The 21,799-nt window shown below is 42.0% G+C and overlaps 1 protein-coding gene across 7 annotated transcripts in view; it reads left to right on the top strand.

Annotated features, from left to right (window-relative positions):
- NUP93 (nucleoporin 93) overlaps window positions 1–21,799 on the top strand; it is a 137,833-nt gene that overhangs the window by 11,798 nt on the left and 104,236 nt on the right. For 6 of the 7 annotated variants that reach the window (XM_065566957.1, XM_065566959.1, XM_065566960.1 and 3 more), the window contains exons 2-3: window positions 1,733–1,950; window positions 7,066–7,183. In XM_065566957.1, coding sequence (XP_065423029.1) covers window positions 1,772–1,950; window positions 7,066–7,183 — 297 coding nt within the window. In that variant the 5' untranslated portion in view covers window positions 1,733–1,771. The remainder of the gene's footprint in view (window positions 1–1,732; window positions 1,951–7,065; window positions 7,184–21,799) is intronic. The other variant, XM_042852324.2, reaches the window with a different exon arrangement.

The raw sequence follows: 21,799 nt of genomic DNA, 5'->3' as shown, positions 1-21,799 counted from the left end.
GTAATTTTTGGGGGGCGGGCGGGTATTGATTCATTTAAAAAAAAAAAAAAAAGGCAGATGGGGAACTAATTAGTGAGTTCCCAGAAGATTATTATGATGCTGATTCTGCATTAGAGTGACACCTTTTGGGTGTTGTACTACTCTGTCTAATGCTGAATGTTTAGCGTTGGTTCACATCAGCATTTGTACTGGTCCAGTTTCACTTTCAGTATCCTCTGCAGGTAGCACGGTCATCTTTGCACTTTGCATCAGCGCTCTGCACATTGGAAAATCTTGTTTACTGAATGCTGATCATTACAAATAGTTTTAAAATAATACATCCTTCCTGTTCTGGGTCATCAGGCCTTCATGTAAGCGTGGCTACATATTCTGTACTGGGAGAAACAAGTCCATTAATTAGCTTCTGCCTTTCTTCTTTTTTTTCAGACTTCTAACTTTATTGGTTGCATGGGAGGGTTAGGTTGATATTATTTATTGTTGCTAATGAGTTAGACACTTAAATCCCTTGCATTAAATGGAAAATAAATCCCATTTACAGGTGATAGCTGCAGAGCTACATCAAGTGACACCTTTATTGTGCCTGTCCCAACTTCATCTTGGGTTGAAAACAGCTGTTCTGATTATTTAATTCTTGTCAAACACATTAAAGTTCAGGAACTATGAGCTGCTGCAATTTTTAGACGTCTGAGTACTTCTCTAGAGCAACCTTTATCTTATATTCGGCCTTGGGTACTCCCTGAACAATCTGTGAATCAGAAAAATATTCTGCTGCTTCAGTCTTGGTATCTTGCCTCATCCTGAACATGACTATCTTTCCAGGTTTGCCAGGAGCGGAGGTCAAATTTTCCAGACTTAAGTGCCTAAAAGTTAAGAACTGAAATAAGTGGCCTGAATTTACAGAGATGCTGTACATGTGCAGCTCCCATTATCTTGACTGTGAATTTAATGGATGTATGAGCCTAATTTTAGGCACCCAAGTTTGGACGTTTGAACCCTTGTCTTTCATTAACATGAGTTTCCTTGCTGAAACTAGAAGAGGCCTTTCACACATCAATCCCTACATTCCCAGCCCTTTTTAGAAATCAGTTCTGAATTCAGATTTATGTGATGCTTTAGTGACCCCATCAGTTACAGCAGGTTTGTTATAGACACACTTTATACTGTCCACTTCCTCCAAATGATCCATTCTACCTTCAATCAATGTATGTATGTAATTCTTATTAACACTAATGAAAGTTTCCCATGTGCACTGAGGGAAGACTATATACCCTTCATGATGGAACAGCCCGTTCATATTTCTTCCGTCTATGGAATTAGAGATGCATGGCTTTATATGTTTTCCTGAAAGATTAAAATAAAAAAGAAAATATATGCAGGTTGAAACATAAGTAGTTTAAACTCAAGACCGAATTAATACCAAATCCTTCACTTGGGCAGTTGCACCTTCTGTTCACTTCCACCTCCATATATTTGAGTTAACGATGGTACTCCATTAGACTTATTTTAAGTACGTAAACCTGCATGAATAACCTCATCTCTACTAGGCAATTGCCTGTCTTAAGAGACCACTTTAAAGTATCCTCAAGATTTACAGCAGTTTGGGGTGATCTATAGTGTGATTATTCTGTACTCAACAACCAATTATTGCACCCCGAGAACAGGTGTTACTGGAATCAATGAGGGATCTTTTACTTGTTTTGTCAAGCAAGTCTCTCTCTCTCTCTTTCCGTAGGGGTTTCTGTGTGTGTCTTGTATAGAACCGGCATTACACATGGACACTGAAGGGTTTGGAGAACTTCTCCAGCAAGCGGAACAGCTCGCAGCTGAGACAGAGGGCATCTCTGAACTTCCTCATGTAGAACGCAACCTCCAGGAGATCCAGCAGGCCGGAGAGCGTCTGCGGTCTCGGACTTTGACCCGCACGTCGCAGGAGACTGCTGATGTCAAGGCGTAAGTACTTGGGTTTTTGAGACACTGTTTTGAGCTAGGAATGCTGAAGAAACAGTCTGTTAGGTTTTCAGGAGGAATTAAATGAGCTAACATATTTAAAGATCTTGCAATGGAGCTGTGAACTACTTTGGGTAGAAGCTAGGGAGACTCCCGTGTCTGTAAAGATCTACACGTACCTCCTACTTGTGCTGTACAAATACTGCTTTCGATGGTGGTAATTTGATAGGTATGACTGAGTCTCACCAATGGTCTCTTACCTCTTATGTGCATCCATTTATAACATGTCACTTGATATCCCTCAGTCCTCCCCAAATCTCTTGAGTCTCTGCCTACCAGGAATCAGGGGACACACAAAAAGACTGTCAGTAATTGTGACTTTGTAAAGACCTACTTCATGTTTAGTTTGCCTTAGGATTTCCCAGACTTAAATCCAGACCAGGCCTTCTGCAAAGGTACATGCTGCATCTTAAATTTGGCTGTCTGATAAAAGAATACAGTTTGTCCCAAAATTTTTGTACGAAGTCGAAATGAGTTACTAAAACCCAATCCCACGCCACCCTGGGTGCTGGACTACCTGTGATCGCTCAAGGACAAGCTGCCAACCTGCTCTGAACTGCACATTTAAAAATAGGGAGGGAATATGGCCTTGTGGATCAAGTGTTGGATTGGGACTCTGGAGATCTGGATTCTATTCCTGGTTCTGCAACCCAACTCCCTGTGTGACCATCGGCAAGTTGCTTGATCTCTCTGAGCCTCTGTAAAATTAGGATAATGACACTGCCCTGCATCACAAGGGAATTTTGAGGATAAACAGGTTCATGTTTTTGTGAAGTGCTTAGGTATGACCATGTAGGACCCTGTCAGAAGACAAATAGGTTGGCTGACTGGCACCTCTGGCTTCAGGTTGAAAATGAAACCTGGTCTCAGTTCCCTTACGGACAGCACAGACTGCAGCTGTGTGTTCAAATGCAGTCTGGTGAGAGTGCACGTGCAGTTAGCCATTTGCACTCTTCCTAACGTGGAGTCTGGGCGTAAACAGCTGAGTGGAGCTGGAGGAGAAATTTAACACCGTCAACTGGATGGGCAAATAATTTAATTTCTTCTGCCAGTAAGGCAGCAACTCAGAAGCAGTAATACTCAGGTGGGAGGCTGGGGGTATTGTCCACCTCAGGTTAGATGTCGAGATCTGTGAGTGGACCCCAGATTTTTAAAAGTAAGCCAGATCAGCAACTTGTGCACTGGGAAGTAAGGAATTACTTTGGGTTTTGGCTGTCCTTAGTTGCCAGCTAATAGGATTTTTCCTAGTCTACTTAAGAGAACGCTCCATTCATGTTAAGAACGCTCTGTCCTTGCATTCCATATCTCTACACTGATGTTCTCCGTCAGAAATGCATTCTGGAAAGTGGGGGGTTCTGAATTTTTCTTTAGAAAGGACAAAGGGTTTCCATTAGGCTAAAGCTCTGTTTTTTCATGACTCACAGACAGTCTATTTTAAGTTGTACTTTTTCTGATGGTCAAGAGACTCTGTTAAAGAGCCAGGCCCCAAAGCCGAACGGTTACCTGGTTAGGTCAGTGGTCAGAGTGAAAGGTGAATGTCTGCATCTTAGATGGAGTGGGCTGAAGCCTTGGTTGAGGAGAAATGTGGAGCAGCTACGTGGCTGACTCCAACATTTCCATCCTGCTCTGCCAGTGAGATTTCCTTTCCTTGCCTATGGCTTTGTTTGGCATAAGTATCGTTGAACCTTCAGTGGGGGAATGAGGTCACTTCCTTTATACCACTTGGCATGTCATTGTGGCATAATAGGCTCCACCAAGGGTTGAGGAAGAGGTGTGACATACAACGGGATAAAACAACTTTTAATTTGGTTCATAGAATCATAGGACTGAAAGGGATCTCGAGAGGTCGTCTAGTCCAGTCCCCTGCACTCATGGCAGGACTACGTATTATCTAGACCAGGGGGTTTCAAACTCCATTGCGCCGCGACCCCCTTCTGACAACAAAAATTACTTCACGACTCCAGGAGAGGGGACTGAAGCTTGAGCCCACCCAAGCCCCACTGCCCTGAGTGGGGGGGGCCCAAAGCCCGAGCTCCACTGCTTCGGACAGGAGGCCAAAGCTGAAACTCAAGGGCTTCAGCCCCAGGCAGGGGCCGGCAACCTGTGTCCTGCCACCCAGGGCTGAAGCCCTCAGACTTTGCTTTTGGCCCTGGGCAGTGGGGCTCAGGCTTCGGCCCTGGGCCCCAGCAAATCTAAGCCAGCCCTGGCAACCCCATTCAAAGGGGGTTGGGACCCACTTTGCGGTCCCGACTCACAGTTTGAGAACTGCTGATCTAGACCATCCCTGATGAGTGTTTGTGTAACCTGCTGTTATAAATATCCAATGATGGAGATTCCACAACCTGCCTAGGCAATTGATTCCAGTGCTTAACCACCCTGACAGGAAGATTTTCCTAATGTTCAATCTAAACTTCCCTGGCTGCAATTGAAGCCCATTGCTTCTTGTCCTACCCTCAAAGGTTAAGGAGAACAATTTTTCTCCCTCCTCCTTGTAACAACCTTTTATGTACTTGAAAACTGTTATCCTGTCCCCTCTGTCTTTTTTAAATCTTCCCTCATAGGTAAGGCCCTCCAATTTCAGGGCCTTAAAAAACGTGTCACAGAGCGTGAAATAAGCCCTTCCCTGTGAAATCTGATCTCCCCCGTGCTGCTGGGAGTGTCCCAGCCGCTGGCTTCTAACTGCGAGTCCCAGCCAGGCTGGGGAGGGACAGGACTTCTGTGCTGCTTTCAGAGACCAGCAGGGGGAGCATCCGGAGGTGTATCTGATTCCCACCCACCTCCACTCCCCTCCCGGCCCCGAGAGCAGCCATGCAGGGGTAGAGCAAGTCATGTCTCTCCCCAGCCTGGCTGGGACTAGCAGCTAGGAGCTTCAGAGCCCAGCTCTGAAGGCAGCACAGAAGTGAAGGTGGCAATCCCGTGACTCCCCTACAATAGGTTTGTGATCTCCCCCCCCTTCCCCCACAACCCTCTTTTGGGTTGGGACCCCCATAGTTCCAACACTGTGAAATTTTAGATTTAAACATCTGAAAGCATGAAATTTACCAATTTTTCAAATCCTAGGGCTGTGAAATTGACCAGAATGGCTCCTGAATGGGTTAGGGCTCTACTCATAGGTCGTGTTTTCTAGACCTTTAATGATTTTTGTTGCTTTTCTCTGGATTGTCTCCAATTTGTCCACATCTTTCTTGGAATGTGGCACCCAGAACTGGACACAATACTCCAGTTGAGGCCTAATCAGCTCGGAGTAGAGCAGAAGAATTACTTCTCCTGTCTTGCTTACAACACTCCTGCTAATACATCCAGGAATATGTTTGCTTTTTTGCAACAGTGTTACACTGTTGACTCATAATTAGCTGGAGATCCACTATGATCCCCAGATTTCTTTCCACAGTGCTCATTCCTAAGCAGTCATTTCCCATTTTATTTGTGTGCAACTGATTGTTTCTTTCTAAGTGGAGTACTTTGCATTTGTCCTTATTGAATTTCATCCTATTTACTTCAGACCATTTCTCCAGTTTGTCCAGATCATTTTGAATTTTAATCCTATCCTCCAAAGCACTTGCAACTCCTCCCCACTTGGCGTTGTCCGCAAAGTTTATCTGTATACTCTCTATGCCATTATCTAAATCATCGATGAAGATATTGAACAGAACCGGACCCAGAACCAATCCCTGAGAGACCCCACTCGTTATGCCTTTCCAGCTTGACTGTGAATCACTGATAACTACTCTCTGGGAACGTTTTTTCCAAACAGTTATGCACCCACCTTATAGTAGCTCCATCTAGGTTGTATTTCCCCAGTTTGTTTATGAGAAGGTGATGCAAGCCAATATCAAAATCCTTACTAAAGTCAAGATATACCACATCTATCACTTCCGTCTCTCCCCCTCCCCCCCCCCACACACAAGGCCTGTTACCCTGTCAAAGAAAGCTATTAGGTTGCTTTGATGACTATTCCACCATTTTTTCTGTTATCCCTATAATATCTGATTTCACTTCCCGCACCAGTAGTTCTAGTTCCTCTGTTTTGTTACCCAGACTCTTGCATTGATATACAAACATCTTAGTGGTTTCTGCTTGGCTTTGCCCAGCTTCCTCACCTGAGGTACAGTCATTCTACTGCCAGTATCGCCTACCTGACTCTTAGCTTCATTGGTACGGGCACTATTATTTCCTCTTAATGCCCATTCTCCTACCCACTACTGTTCCTTTTTCCATTGCTGTACTCTCTCTTTCTTGACTTTCCTCCTGGTCGATATTAGAATCAGGCATGGAGATTACATGAGCATGTCTCAACCATTTCCCCCAAGTTCCTGGTTTAAAGCTCTTTGTCTTCATCCCCTCCTCTTTCCCACATTCCACATCCTTCCTGTCCTGCCCAATGTATGAATCCATTGCTCATGTTATTTTAGAGGCAAATTGCATAGGTAGCTCTAGAATGAAGGGGAAGGGAAAGGGGCGGATCAGGTTGTGGTTTGCTGGGGTGGTTGATTCTCTTTGCCCTTCGCTTCCTACTAAGCAGGAAGCATGCAGTATAGCGTCAGGGAATTTGGAAAGATGTGGGCGGGCGAAGAGGGAAAGAGATGATTAGGGCAGACAGAATTACTGGTAAGTAATTATTTTCCACTCAGAGGCTGGATAGAAGAAAATGCTGGAATTTTGAGTTTTTGGTAAGTGACCAATGTATTCATCTGCGGAGCCACCATTTAAATCAGAGTGCAGTATTCTGTTCTGGAAATGGCACTAAGTTACCAAGGTGCTTTAGAATTTTTACGAATGGAAGGATTTGACAGCAGTCCACTCCTGCAATGGGCAATGAGAACAGCATTAATTTAACAAGGGAGATCCGATTTTTCTCTTCACATCTTTTCAGGGCTGATAATACTGGATGTTATAGCTTTACACATGTGTGTGTCCAGGGTTTGATGTAAAAAGAGAGAACCACCTTTCTCTCTACATCCACCGATCTAAATATTTGAACTGCAGATGTTTTTTCCAGAGATATTAAAAGTAGCCGTATCTGTTTAATATCAATTTTCTCCTTCTTCCCCCATATAGATCTGTTCTTCTTGGGTCCAAAGGGCTTGACATATCCCATATCTCTCAGCGGCTGGAGAGTCTTAGTGCAGTCACTACATTTGAGCCTCTTGAGCCTGTGAAGGACACTGACATACAGGTAAGGGCAGTCTGTGACGTACGGGTTATTTACACTTTCCCGACAAATAACCAGTATTTGTGTGTGTGTGTGTGGGGGGGGTTTAGTCCAAGCCTTCTAAGATAGGCAGTTGCAGAAGCATTCTTGCCTTGTGTTTTGCTTCCTGGCAAGGTGAAGCACAAAGCAAAGAATACCATGCAGTCAAAAACCTAGCCTGAAAGATTTAGAGGTTAGGTTTTGGATGAGGTGGTAGGTCTCTGTCTGTTTTGCAAACCTGGATTGTAACGAGCTGTCCCTCCCTTCTAGCTTTTAGACCTTTCTTGTGTTTGTGTGGATGAACTCATGGTGATTCACTCAATAATTTTAAGTGACTGGTTTTGGGGGCAGCTGTTTTCTCAGTCAAGCCAGCTGTATGGGGAGCGAGTGTCCTTTTTTCTTATAAATGTAGGCTCTGTATTGTGGATCTTGTAATTGTGAGACATTGTCCTATTGATAAGCTTACATGCCATGTTTCCTGCTTTTGATCGCAGTTTGATTTAGTTTATTATCTATTTTTGCTGTAAATCCCCTTCACAGCATATAGCTAGTCACCAGCATCTTAGGGGTTACTAGTTGGATAGTTTTAAATGTGACTTGTTTTGTCATGGTCTTCTTTTCATCTTGTATTAGTTGCCTGCGTTATTAGACTAACTTTAATAGTACTGCTGTTTCCAGCACTGAGAAGAAAGCTGCTGGGTTAATGACTCAGTTAAGACCTTGTTCGCTGTGGATCTGTAAGTTTTGAGAAGATTTGAATGGAGCTCGTCTTACTTATCGTTTCATGATTTAGAGGGTTATCCTCATCTTCTACTGGTGTATACAGGGCCGGCGCAACCCATTAGGCGACCTAGGCAGTCGCCTAGGGCACTACAATTTGGGGGGCTGCGACCGCAGTGGTATTTTGGTGGCGGGACCTTTCGCCGCCTTTGTGGGGGGCGGCATTTCGGGGCGGGACCTTCCGCCACCTAGGGCGGCAGAAAAGCTGGCGGTGCTCCTGGGTGTATAGATAATAAAGGATATCCAGAAGGGTTATGAGCCCTCATGGTTCAGGATATTGGCCGATCTCTACTAGAGCTGTAGGCTGCTGACCTGTTTTCCAGCCCACAAAAGACTAAAGCTACCTCCTCAAGTCTGTCCGGGCTTTCAGGGCACAGTTTTCTTTTCAAATGCAGTAGAACCCCGTTTATCAAGCGTCCATTATCCGGCTCCCTGTATTAACTGAACCAGGTGGTGGGGCTCGGGCTGGCCATTCTCCTGATTAGCCAGTTTTTTGATGATCCGATCTGGCCCCAGTCCCAATTAGATTGGATAGTTGGGGTTCCACTGTATAAAGCTCGTAAAGTAACAAAAGGTTATTCCCGTGACCAAAGCAGGCTACAGGGTCCCAGAAGCTTTTCCTTTTGTGCGTTTCTCTCCTGATTCAGGGTCAGCCACACAGGATCTAGGCTGCTTCCCATAGCTCTCCTTAGCTGAGCTCTTTCAGCCTCTTATATGAATCACCTGACCCCTTCTCAGCTGGATCTGAGTATTGAAGAGGACTGGCTGGCTCCAACCCCATATAAGGGCAGACCACCCTGTTATTACAGGGGGTACGAAGGAAACTGTCTCTGGGGAAAGGTTAGCCCCTCTGCCTGCTGCAGGGGTTCTTGCACATTATCTGAAGTAGCTGGTATTGGCCACTGTCCGAGGCAGAGTACTGGGCTAGATGGACCACTGGTCAGATCCAGTCTGGTGATTCATAAGTCCTCAAATTAACATCTGCAAAGCAGTATTTGTGTGCGTGAACCGCTCTAGACAGATTTCTATGTAACTTGATTCCTTGTTTTTTCCCCCTCCCCCCCCCGGAAGATTTTGCCACTCTTTTTCAGCAAAAATTAGCAGGCCTAGGAGGTCTATTGCATGATCATAGGATGATAGCTTTTACTGCTGCTGGTATTATTCACTTTCTTTCTTTTATTTAAATTTTATTTTATTCCTTTGTTCCAGTTTGTTACCATTGATTAGGATTTATTAAACTTACTAGATGTCTTTCTTGACCCTAGTCCATCTAGCTTTTTGCAAGAGCTCTTCTTCCTTTCTACATCTAGACTTACTGTAACTATTTATTCTTTTTTGATTTTTGGGCCGGGTAGATTTGATTTAAATCAAATTGATTTTAAATCATGATTTAAATCACTAGTCAGGAAGACTTGATTTTAATCATGGATTTCTACATAAAAGTGCATTCTTGTTGGTTGTTATAACCTTAATACATATTCTTCACAACTCAGAGATGCAGGTTTCATTTTTAGAAGGTACAGCCTATACATTTTTAAAGTGATTTATTTTAAAAACTTTTCAGTGTAGTTTTACAGCTATATCAGAAAATGAATGATTGGTTATTTCATTTACCAAAGGTAATGGAAGCAGATATGTATGAAGTCACTGGGAGGTGAACTATCTCCAATTCAACAGGTTAATCATTAATATTTGGAGGATTTTCTTGCCATGCTGCATTAGGAGGAGAACATCACCAGACAGACATTTAAATTGTTTTATTTACGTAAAACAACAACATTATGTATTCTGGATTTTTTTCTTCAACAGCAAACATATAATATTTTAACAAAACAAGCATATACATTTTTGAATTTAGTTAAACATTCAAGTTTTTTTAAATCAGGTTTGTTTTTGTTAAAATTGTTTTGAACTAAAATAGTTAAATGAAATATTAAAAAAAAAATTTAAATCGACCATGTCAGCCAGGTCAACATGAGGATCTTAAAATATTGGCTTCTGCAGCTTACTCAGTCGTCTTCACCTTCATTTTCCTGTTGGTTCATAATCTGGAAAAGAAAAACAAGCTTTCCTGCTTTTTCAGGTCCCAAACGATTTCTCAATTTGGAATGAATTAGTCCAAAGGAAGAAAATATTCTTTCTTCACCGGCAGAAGAAGCTACTGCTGTTAAAAGTGATATTATCACTTCAACAGTCTCTGAATCCAAGTGCTTAAGAGACTTTCACCAGTTCACTGGTGTGACTTTCTTTAAAATATCATCAGCAAACATATATTTCTTGAATGGTTCTTATTTCCAAACTGGGTCTCTTTTATGGCCTGCTGCCATTATAGGTTTTCCCTTCTAGTGAGAGAATGGTATGGTAGATCTCAAATCAATGAAGGCTACACTCAGAAAGATCTCAAGACTTCTGGAATATGCTGCTCAAACAGTTTCACTTTGTATTTACTGCCTTCCCCCCCTTCTCACATTTATCTCCAGACTTCTTCTCCTTGTCCAGATCTATTCCGCCCCCAACAATCTTCTATTCATTGAACTTTTTGCAACTTCACACTTTTAGAGAGAGGTAAGGGATTGACTCTGTGTACACAAATTTGCAGAGGGACAATAGGGTTGAGGTCTGTTATTGTTCACCTCTATGTATTATTTATTTAAAAACATTTTTTCTGTTAACAAGCATGTTACCTCTGGAGACACAAATCCACAGTTTGAGAACTGCAAAACTAAGCATCTCTGATGGTATCTTCTAGACTGAGCACTGAGTCCCATTGGGTAGATAAAAAGATTAACCTAAATAATCTATACAGAAGCCCCTGGAACCCCATAAAATTGGTTCCGTAATCCATGAACTGTTGGAACACATTAACAAAACTTTTCTTAAACATTATGTGAATATATTGTCTCATACTATAGAATTAGAATTTATAATCCGTATTCCATGATGAAATATTTTGAGCTATAATGTATCTTAATTAAAACTATCTTTAGATAGGTTTTTTCCTCAAAAAGCATTTTATCAAAAATCTGATTTAAATATTTTTTTTTTTTTAAAATCATTGATTTTTATCCACCCTGATTTTGGGTGTCTGTCCTTTCTTGTTTAAGAGTACAATACACAATCTTGCTGTAGGTTCTCAACCCCCTAGCAATAGCGCTAAAAAGACTTTTTTGTTTCCAAGCTGTTTGGGTACATGGGCCAAATGTTGCCATTTATTTTTCATCTTCTGATATATTATGCATGTCAATCTTGATTTTTCTTTCTATTTTACCAAAACAACTTTAAGGTTTTTCAACAATCTGGTTTCTACCAAATCTCAAGGTCTCCTCAATAGGAGGGTTATTTGATACCGTTAATCAAATGCTCCTTCTATTTTTAATTTTTTTTTGGTGTCTGAGGCCTAACACCTAGGCTTTGAGTCTTGAATCTTTCTTCACAGATGGCTGCCAGCAAAAATATATAAATTAAATAAAACGGTGATCTAAAAGAGGAAGCATGACGATATTCCTGGTTTTACGTGATTTTACAGACACAAGGGAGCTTCAGGGCTCTGCCCTTAGTCCCCTTATTGTTCAACTTCAATTTAATACAGGCACAAGGGTTTTCAATATTTTGTGCAGGTTTGCAGCACATCATCCTCTGCTTTGTCTAAGGACATTTGCAGTCACATCTCAAGTTGTCTGGCTGATGTTGACAACTGTCTGTGTTTGAAAATACCTACTCAGAATATGGACAAAGCTTTGCTCTTGTCCGTAGGTCCCGGTACACAGATGTCAGCAATAGCATCTGGTTCTCTGAGAGAAATTTTTATCAAGGTTTTACCCATGGCAAGAGATCTTGGGTCTGTATGCCTCTGGTTATCCTTTGCCTGTCATGTTAGATCTGTTAAATCATGTAGGTTTTAATTGCTTGTTTGTTATTTTAGACAAAAACTCCTGGTATTAGACCAAAGCTTTAGTGGTATTTTGGCCTGATGGTTGTGACAGTCTTTTTGCTGGTTTGGCTGCTTCTTTAGAAGCCTAGTGGTCATATAGATTCCTTTTGCACCTTTAGGATCACATTACGCCACTTTACTTAGCCCTGGTCTACACTGGGGGGAGGGGCGCTCGATCTAAGTTACGCAACTTCAGCTACGTGAATAATGTAGCTGAAGTCGACGTACTTAGATCTACTTATCGCGGTGTCTTCACTGCAGTAAGTCGACGGCTGACGCTCCCCCGTCGACTCTGCCTGCGCCCCTCGCCGAGCTGGAGTACAGGAGTCGATGGGAGAGTGCTCGGGAGTCGATTTATCGCGTCTAGACTAGACGCGATAAATCGATCCCTGCTGGATCGATTGCTGCCCGTCGATTCGGCGGGCAGTGTAGACATACCCTTTGATAGTATTCTATTCTGTGAGTTGCCCCATTTTGCTCAGTGAGTGGAGTAATATGCAAGTCAAGGGAGCAAGAGCGGCAGAATCTGGCTCACTTTGTCATTGCTCTAATTACTCCATTATTTTACAGTTACACTGGTTACTCTGGAAACGGACAGATAAGTAGGTTTGAATTTGGGGGAGGAACTGTTTGTCTTGTACAGCACTGAGCATGTGGCTAACACTCAATGACCACTATTCATAGTGTATTTTAACAATAAAAACTCCTACTCCAAATAATTTGTACGACTTTAGTTCAGATTTATCTTTACCGACTTCCTTTGACCTAAAAGCTACAGCCTCGCTGGAGGTGTAAATTCCAGCTCAGGAAAGCATATACACGGGCGCTTTGATTGAGCTGTCATGCTAAACATAGCTGTGGCTTAAGTACGTACCTAGGATCTCTGACAGGATTGTGCAGATCGCTCATACCGTTGTCTATGCTCCTGTTCAGTCAAACCTAGCATGTCTAAGTCTACCCAAACTGGAAGTTACGCCTCCAGCTGTAGTGTAGACGTACCCTAATTGTCCTTTCTCGGTTCCTTTTTGTTTGCATTCTCTAGACCCTGAGGCCTTGTGTACGCTACATAGGCTCTGCCAATGCAGCTGTACTGGTATAGCTATGCTGCAGAGCCCTCTAGTGTGGATGCAGTGTATGTCCACAGGAGGAGTTGTTCTGCCCGCATAGTAACACCACCTTCCCCATGGATGTTAGCTCTGCCAACGGAAGCCCTCTTCTGTCCGCATAGCTGGGTTTACACTGGGAGTTTTGCTGGCATAGGTATGCCGGTTAGGGGTGTAGTTTCTTCTCACCCCTCACTCACTCGGCTATGCCAACAAAACTTCATAGTGTATACCCTGCTTTTGCCCTCTTTACCATATTTAGAGCAAGCGTTTGCCAGGTGCTTACAATTCTAGTCACTGTTTCTTCAGGGGCAGCAAAACGTGACTGGAACGCTGCATTGGTACTGCTGTCTGCTGATGCACCTCACATTGCAGGAGTGGGGGTGATCTTCGGGGAGGGACACCAGATCTGGTCTCTACCCTTTCTTCATTGTTGCTGCTTAGGCAAGGGTTTTAAAGAACATTTTAAAAAAATTATCTGTTATATGAATTTTAGGCCAGTGCTAGATTTAAACCCAGTCTCAGCTTCCTGCACAGGAAATTACTGGATTTTGTCCTTTGACTTCCTGGTATGCACTCTTACATCTTTTCCATGCGTAGCACCATAGAGAAATTTTTCTGGGCCCTATAAGAGAAAAATAACCTTTGTCTCCTGCCAATTTATTTAAGCCTCTCAGGTTTTTAAGCTCTTTTGCCTAAATTATTGACTTATTTTCTTCCTGTCTTCTTGTGTTGCAGTGCTAGTGTTCTGTAAGTGGGCAGCATGGAGAGATTAATCTAGCAGATTTCTCTAATGAAGGCAGTCAGCATTGCAGAGAGAGGATTGTAGCAAATTTCTGTTTCCTGTAGACCGGATGGAACACAAAAGGGAAAGACAACAGAAGGAGAGTCTTGGGGGGGACAGGCCTATAAACCTAATGTCTTGAGAGGCTCAAAAAGTGTGAGAACCCAGGATTTCAACTTATTGGCAACCTCGCCCTATTTGGATAATTAGCAAAGTGTCTTTCTATGCTGAGCCCATTTTATACTGTACTCTTTAGTGCTGACTACAGAGAGGTGCACCAAATTGGGTCTCAATCAATTACCTGAATTATTTATTAGTAATAAAACGTAGATGACTTGTTCCTAAAAGGGGTTAGTCCGGGAAAGTCTCCCACTAGAGTAGTTGGCTGGAAAACTTCTGATAAAGATTCTAGATTCCTGGCACATAGGTGCAAGAATTTTTTTCCACATATTTTAGGAATAACTGTGTTAAATTTTATAGAGGCAAGATAGTTTGCACATTCATTCACAGCTTACAACATACAAGCTAAGATCCTGATCTTGCTGCCTGTGTCCAGACCGCTCTATGGGTGTCACTTAAGTCAATGTGCAGGTGAAGTAGCATGTGTGCTTGGAGCCAGCTGCAGAAATGGGGCTTGAGTTGTATCTCTTCAGTGATTACAAACATTGTGACAGATAAAAGCAAGGGGCTTTGTGTCTTCTGTATTGTAACATGTGGTGCAATATGCATAGGCTTAGCAGAATTCAATTTTGATTTTTTTTTTGATCATTTCATGGCTAGTATTGATGTTTATTTTTAAGCATTTGTTTATCCATTTAAATTTTCACAGTTACACAAAATTATTGGTTTTAAGCATTCCCTCCCCACCGCCCCCATTTATCAGTATAAGTTTTCACACTTGTGGGAAATTATGTGGGGGGTGGGTGGGTGGGTTAGACAACAATTCTTTAATGACAGCAGACATTGAGATTCAAAAAGTCAAAGCTTTATAACCATTAAAACACAAATTTTCAACATCTCATGTCAAATTAGACAGTGTAAATAATCTTAAAACAAACTCTCAAGTTCTTAAGCAGCATTTTTTTTAAGCTTTGCTTCTCTGTAAACGTCATTAATTGTCAGTGGAAATATTTTTTTGTCGGTTTGTGTGTGTATGATTAAATTGACATTTACTGATATTAACCTATAAAAAAACTAATTCTTCCATTCCTAAATATGCAGTGTCATACCCTGGTATTAAATCACTACAGTTTCTAGACCAGTGGTTTAAAAAGTCTTCTGGATTGACCCACAAGTCTACTTGTTTTCATATGTGTGAGCACAAGAGCTGTGATATAACCATTGGAAATGTGCAACTCCCACGTTTAGAACCTGGTGCAACTCCCAGTGAAGTCAATGAAAAGACTCCTATGGACGTTGAATTCGGGCCTCTATAAATACAACTATTCTAACTGCTTAGAAAATGTTGGGTGGAATCCTAGCTCCGTGAAAGTCAATGGGAGTTTTGCCTTTGCCTTCACTGGGGCCAGGATTTCATCATTTTATCGGAAGGCCTGATCCTGCGTTTCTGATTCTGGCAAAACTACCATTGAAAGTTATTTGTTTTATTTATTGTTTCTTATGCATATGTACCCAGAGTATTGACTGGGGTACATCTTTAAAAATCCAAATACATCAAGTCAATGGGAGTTTTGCCTGAATGAAGACTGCAGGATTAGGCCTTAAATTTGTCCGAATAGCAATTGAATATGATCGTAATTAAAGATCTTGGATATTTTGAGGGTTTTTTTTTTTAATGCTGTAGGTTTCCTGCCCATGGTAATTGTGACATTTATAAAAAAAAAAAACACAGTAATTTTGAGGAAGCATTGTCTCCCAAAACCCTTAAACCAGGAAAATAAAATATGCTTCCTGTGGCTTCAGTGGCTGAAATCTTGATAACATTCAGGCCGTGAGGTTTTTTTTTATGATGATGAACATTTTATAATTCGATAGAGTAACTAAAATCAAGCTTTATAAATGGAAACACTGCCACAGACTTAAAGGAGCGATCTCCAGTGCTGTTTACCCTCCATTGTTTGCATCACCTTAGCCTGAAAATGCATTTTTCCTCCTACAGATTTTGTCCTTCCCCATTTGCCAAACATTGATTTCCCCCCCCCCCCTTCAATTCTAATGGAGCTTGAAATTAACGTAGCTTTATTTTTTTGTAGTTTCCTTGTTCGCCCCGATCAATGTTGCCTGTACAGCTGTGGGGACCTTTTACCCATTGCAGAGCCAGTATAAGGAGAACAAGGGCAAACTCCCCTGCTTTGGTTATGTAGGGTCAGTTGGTTGATTTCTCCCTGATCCCCATTATCTTCAGGAGAAATAGGTTACAAGAAAGTGTAATGGTGGCTGCTGAATTTTTAAAATGTTGCAGAAATGCCAGACTTTGAAAATGATGTCCCTCGATGGTAGTCTTATTCAGTTACGATCAATGCATGAATTTCACCCCAAGGGCCAAACCCTACTTGCTTAAGTAGTCCCATTGATTTCAAGCAGGATTGCATATGGACAAATAAAGGAGAAGATAAACATCCAGGTAATAAAATGTGGCCAAAGGCAGTTTAACACGATAAAGGGAAAGGTGAAGAAGTGGAATTAATTTCTGACATGCAGCAGTCGGTTTTTGGAGTACACTCTGGAAGCATATTCATAGTGAGGCGATTGGGGCACCCTTTGAAATATAAATAACATAAAAGAATGGAGAAATCTGTTCCACCTCAGAACTGGAGTAGGGAGTTTCCCCGATGTATCTTAGTAAAACCAAATTAAATAAAAATCTTTGTGGATACACACAAATCCCATGGCCAGCTGCAGAATGGAAATATCTCAGTGAGTACAACAAGAATCCAATGGTTATCTGTGAATGGCGTAGCTTTATGGCTTGCAGTCTTTGCCAGGCGGTTGGGGGACAGTTAGCTAGCTCTGTTAATATCCTGTCAGTACTTGGTCTTGCAGTTTGTGTCTCTGAATCACCAGATTGGCTGTTTGTCAAGTGTTTATTTACTCAAGTCTTCCAAAGACCCTTGGCAATAGAAAATCAGTTGGCCTGTGATAATCAAAGATGGTACTGAAGAGTGCAGGGGATGCTCATCCATTGTCCTGGGAAGGATATATAATCGGCTGCTCCTTGCTTCCTTTGGCTGTGATGGGAGTGCTGAATAGCATCACGTAGCGGGAAACAGAGTAAAGTGTTAATACAATTTTCCCACTTGGTACTTTGCCCACTCCATAGTTTACACACAACCAGCAGTTTCTCCCACTTCTTATTAGTGATTTAATAACACAGGACTGTAGTGAGGTCTTAAATTATTAAGACTTTATTACTTTTACAAAATAGACTACAGTAGATTTAGTAGTAGACTGTAATATGAAGCATTTTCAGTAGTTTAAACTACACTCATCACATACATTAGCAAAGTGCATTATTTCTGTTCTTTTGATGTTTTACATGCTAAGTCACAAAACAGAATAATTGGCAATTGGTCTCCCAGTTCCACATGTGAAGTAATGTGGTTCTAGAGCATGGCTAGATTGGAAGACCCAAAGCTACAGAAGAGATGTTCTGAAACTTTATCTGTGCTAACATGATGTCACAGTATGGCGGAAAAGTAGAGAACCATTGTTATAGTGTATATACCCGTCTGATGCATTTAAATTCTATTGCCTACTAGTGTATTCTTTTGGCTCCTACATGCTCAACCAGATGGTTTCTGTTTGTCTCAGACAGACAGTATGGTAGGCTTAAAAAACATTTTAAAATTGGGGTTGAATATTGGGTCTTAATGCTTGGTTTTGCCCCTCTTTTACTTTGGCTGAGGGTACTGCACAACTGCAATGCTCTCGTTGAAGTTTTTGCTTATCGCTGCCCATGTTGCAGCACTCTTCATCTGAAGATCGAACACCTCTAGGAGGTAGGTGAGGGAAATAGAGAGATCACTTCTCCCATTGTTTAAATGCACCCACCTCTAGAGTAGTGTATGGAAGCTGTTTAACTCCTCACAGCAACATTAATCAACCATTTAAAACGCCATATGCAGAGGGAATCTAGCATGGCAGAATACAATTATCTGAGTTAGAATGACCCAGGTGACAGACTTCTCCTCTTGCAAAAAGTGCTAGGGGATCATTAGCGATCCCCAAGACCTTGGCATAACACAGGGGTCGGCAACGTTCGGCACGCGGCTCGCCAGGGTAAGCATCCTGGCGGGCCGCGCCAGTTTATTTACCTGCTGACGATTGCAGGTTCGGCCGATTGTGGCCCCCACTCGCCACGGTTCGCCGTCCCGGGCCAATGGGGGTGGCGGGAAGCGGCGCGGGCCGAGGGATGTGCTGGCCGCAGCTTCCCGCCGCCCCCATTGGCCCGGGATGGCGAAATACAGCACTTCTAGCAGCTTAGTTCCTCCTAATACTGTCCTGGAGCATTAATTCAGTATTGACTAGGCCCTGAGCAATTCTTGTTCGCGAAGTATTGTACTAACTACTGACCTGGCTAACATCAACTTAACATGCAAATAAACTATTGGAATCTATGCTTGTGCAGTGCAGGAAAAGTGTAGCTGCCCTATTTCATCTATAAGATTATAGAACTTGAACATCCTGTAAGAAGATGCAATATTTTAGCCAGGTCCTGCAATCTTTAGCTTTAGCTTCTTCCATGTATAGCCTGTAACAGCAATTACTCTGGTTCAAGGGACCTATTGATTTTTAGGCTCAGAATGTAGTTTTGTGAAACATTAATCAGTTTTGTTTTGTAAAACATTGATGCTTCCATGAATTTTGAAAAGCAAACCTTGAAGACAATGACTTATCAGGATGGATTTTAGGGTTCCCCAGCAGCTGTTTGCAGCCGGGATGCAGAAGCTTTGTGCTAGTGAGCAGGAACTTGACAGGGGAAATGGAGTATAAACAAAAGTGAAACGGACTGCTCTCTTCGCCTTGTCTGAGCTTAGAGAAATGGAAAAAGTGGAGAACATTAATGACCAAAAAAAAAATTGATTTCTAAAATATCATCTAAACTCTTGTTAATAACAGAGGGAATACTTTGTTTACAGAAATGTAGAATTTTTAACCTGATAGGGTCCCCAAAAAGCACAAATATCATTCTTTCCTAGAAACAAAAATGGTAAGTAAACATGGATGCTTTGGGCTCTGATTCAGGAGCTAAACTTGGTTCATGGTCATGCATAAGTACAGTACTGCTGCTTCTCTTAGGTGGTAGCAGCTTCTCAGCCCCAGGGCATTGTAATGACCAAAGTATAGCAATGGATTAATAGATTTTACGGAGACACACTCTCAAGATTGTTGGGTCTAAACTTGAACATTTACCTGCTTTGATCAGGCATGATCCTTCAGTCCTTACTCTTCAAATGGAAGAACTAAATGAAACTTTAGGGAAATTTTCCACACACCATGAAAAGCTTATGCTGACTTTTAATAAACTTTCCTGAGATAAGCCTGTGAAATTTCATGGGGAGCAGGGGATGGGAGTGGTTTGAACATATGGCTTACATTTATAATGGGAAGCCAGCTACAATCTTAACTATGTTGTTTTAGTTCAATTCTTGTTGGTTTGCAGCAGTGCTTAGAGGTCCCAACTAAGGTCAGGCCCCATAGTGCTAGGTGCTGTATCTAAACAAGAGTTTGTAAACTGAATAGACCCAGACAAAGAAAGACCAGGTGACAGGAAGTATTAAGTCCATTTTAGAGTTGAGGAACTGAGGCACAGAGAGATTTAGGTCTGGATTTTTAAAGGTATTTAGTCATTGCTGTGCTCAGCGTTTCAATGCCTAAATCTCATTTTCAAAAGGGATTTTGGCACTGAAGAGCCAAAATCCCATTGATAGTCACTTTTGAAAATGGCACGTAACCATGTAACTCACTCAGACTTGGCAACGCTGAGTTAAGCAATGCCCAAATACTCTTAGAAATCTGGGTATAAGTCACTTGCACAGTGAGTCTGTTGCCGAGATGGAAATTGAACTCAAATCTCTTGTGCTCTAAACACAAGTCCATCCTTCAGCTCCAGCTTTCCCCTGACATAGAGTGGTAGCGTGGTTTAAGTGTGAGGCTGGGTGTGAAGAACTTTGTAGGTGCACTCTCCACTCAGCCACTGATTCTTTCATGGAAAATCACTGAGCCGCTCCGCATTTTAGTTCCCCTCCAGTGGAAGGGGGATAAATACCGTCACGCTGTCTAGAGTGGTGCCAGTCTCAGGTCAGACTGTCCGAGAACAGGGCAGACACCCCAAACTGGTGGCATATTCTATAATTAGATTTCACCAAGCCAGTAATAAATGTGAGCTCCTAGATCAGGGGTTCTCAAACTGGAGGTCGCGTCGCGAGCTGTCAACCTCCACCCCAAACCCCGCTTTGCCTCCAGCATTTATAATGGTGTTAAATATATAAAAAAGTGTTTTTAATTTATAAGGGGGGGGTCGCACTCAGAGGCTTGCTATGTGAAAGGGGTCACCAGTAAAAAAAAATTTTAGAGCCACTGTCCTAGATCACTACACCAGTCTTGCCACCAATTCACAGTCCCCATTAAGCTCTCCAGCCAATCTTACTACCCAAACTGGCCTTTGTGATAAAAGGTTATTGAAACCAAAAAGCACATTGCATTAGGTTTCTCCCAATTCCAAAGGAGCAGCCACTTTACCCAATGTCAATAGATACTAGAGATATCTCACCAGACAACCTGAAAACCAATTTCTTTAGTAAACTAACTAAAGGGTTATTAGCTACGAAAAGAAATGAGTTAGTGAGAGGTTAAAGCAGGTAAAATACATTAACAAGTGAGTCAAAGTTTGTCAATCGAAATGATAGCAGAGATGTAATAATCTGCCAGTCTCCAGAAGTCTTTCAAGGTTGCCCAGGTTAACTTTGGAGATCACTGTCCACTCATTTAGTAACCCCCCCCCCCCCCCGTTAGAATCAAAATTGTCCAGAGATACAGGATCGCTCCCAGGGTTCATTTTTACAGCTGTTTCCCCAGAAAGCAGACTGTCAAGTGTTCCCATCACAGCCAGGGTCTGTAAATTTCCCATTGTTGAATGCAACAGCCATGCTTTGACGTTAGCATGCTTCTCATTTGCAGTTCTAAGGCTACAGTCCTGATAGGCCTCTATCGTATCCCCCCTTAGTCGTCTCTTTTCCAAGATGAAAAGTCCCCGTTTTATTAATCTCTCCTCATATGGAAGCTGTTCCATACCCCTAATAATTTTTGTTGCCCTTTTCTGAACCTTTTCCATTTCTAATATACCGTTTCTGAGATGGGGCGACCAGAACGACATGCGGTATTCAAGATGTGGGGATACCATGGCTTTACAGAGTGGCATTATGATATTTACTGTTTTATAATCTGTCCCTTTCCTAATGATTCCCAGTATTGTGAGCTTTTTTTGATTGCTGCTGCATATTGAGCAGATGTTTTCAGAGAACTATCCACAATGACTCCGAAGATTTTTCTTGAGTGGTAACCGCTAATTTAGACCCCATCATTTCGTTTGTATAACTGGGATTATATTTTCCAATAGGCATTACTTTGCATTTATCAACATTGAATTTCATCTGCCATTTTGCTGCCCAGTCACACCGTTTTCCGAGATTCCTTTGTAAATTTTTGCAGTCTGCTTTGGACTTTAACGATCTTGAGTAATTTTGTATCCTCTGCAAACTTTGCCACCTCACTGTTTACCCCTTTTTCCGGATCATTTGTGAATGTTGAACAGCACTGGTCCCAGTGCAGATCTTTGGGGGACACCACTATTTACTTCTCTCCATTGTGAAAACTGATAATTTATTCCTACCTTTTGTTTTCTGTCTTTTAACCAGTTACTGATCCATGAGAGGATTTTCTCTCTTATCCCATGACTGCTTACTTTGCTTAAGAGCTTTTGATGAGGGATCTTGCCAAAGGCTTTCTGAAAGTCCAAGTACTCTATATCCACTGGATCACCC

Source organism: Chrysemys picta, chromosome 14 (assembly GCF_011386835.1).
Source record: "Chrysemys picta bellii isolate R12L10 chromosome 14, ASM1138683v2, whole genome shotgun sequence".
Lineage (NCBI taxonomy): Eukaryota > Metazoa > Chordata > Testudines > Emydidae > Chrysemys > Chrysemys picta.
This window is presented reverse-complemented; position numbering and strand designations above follow the sequence as displayed.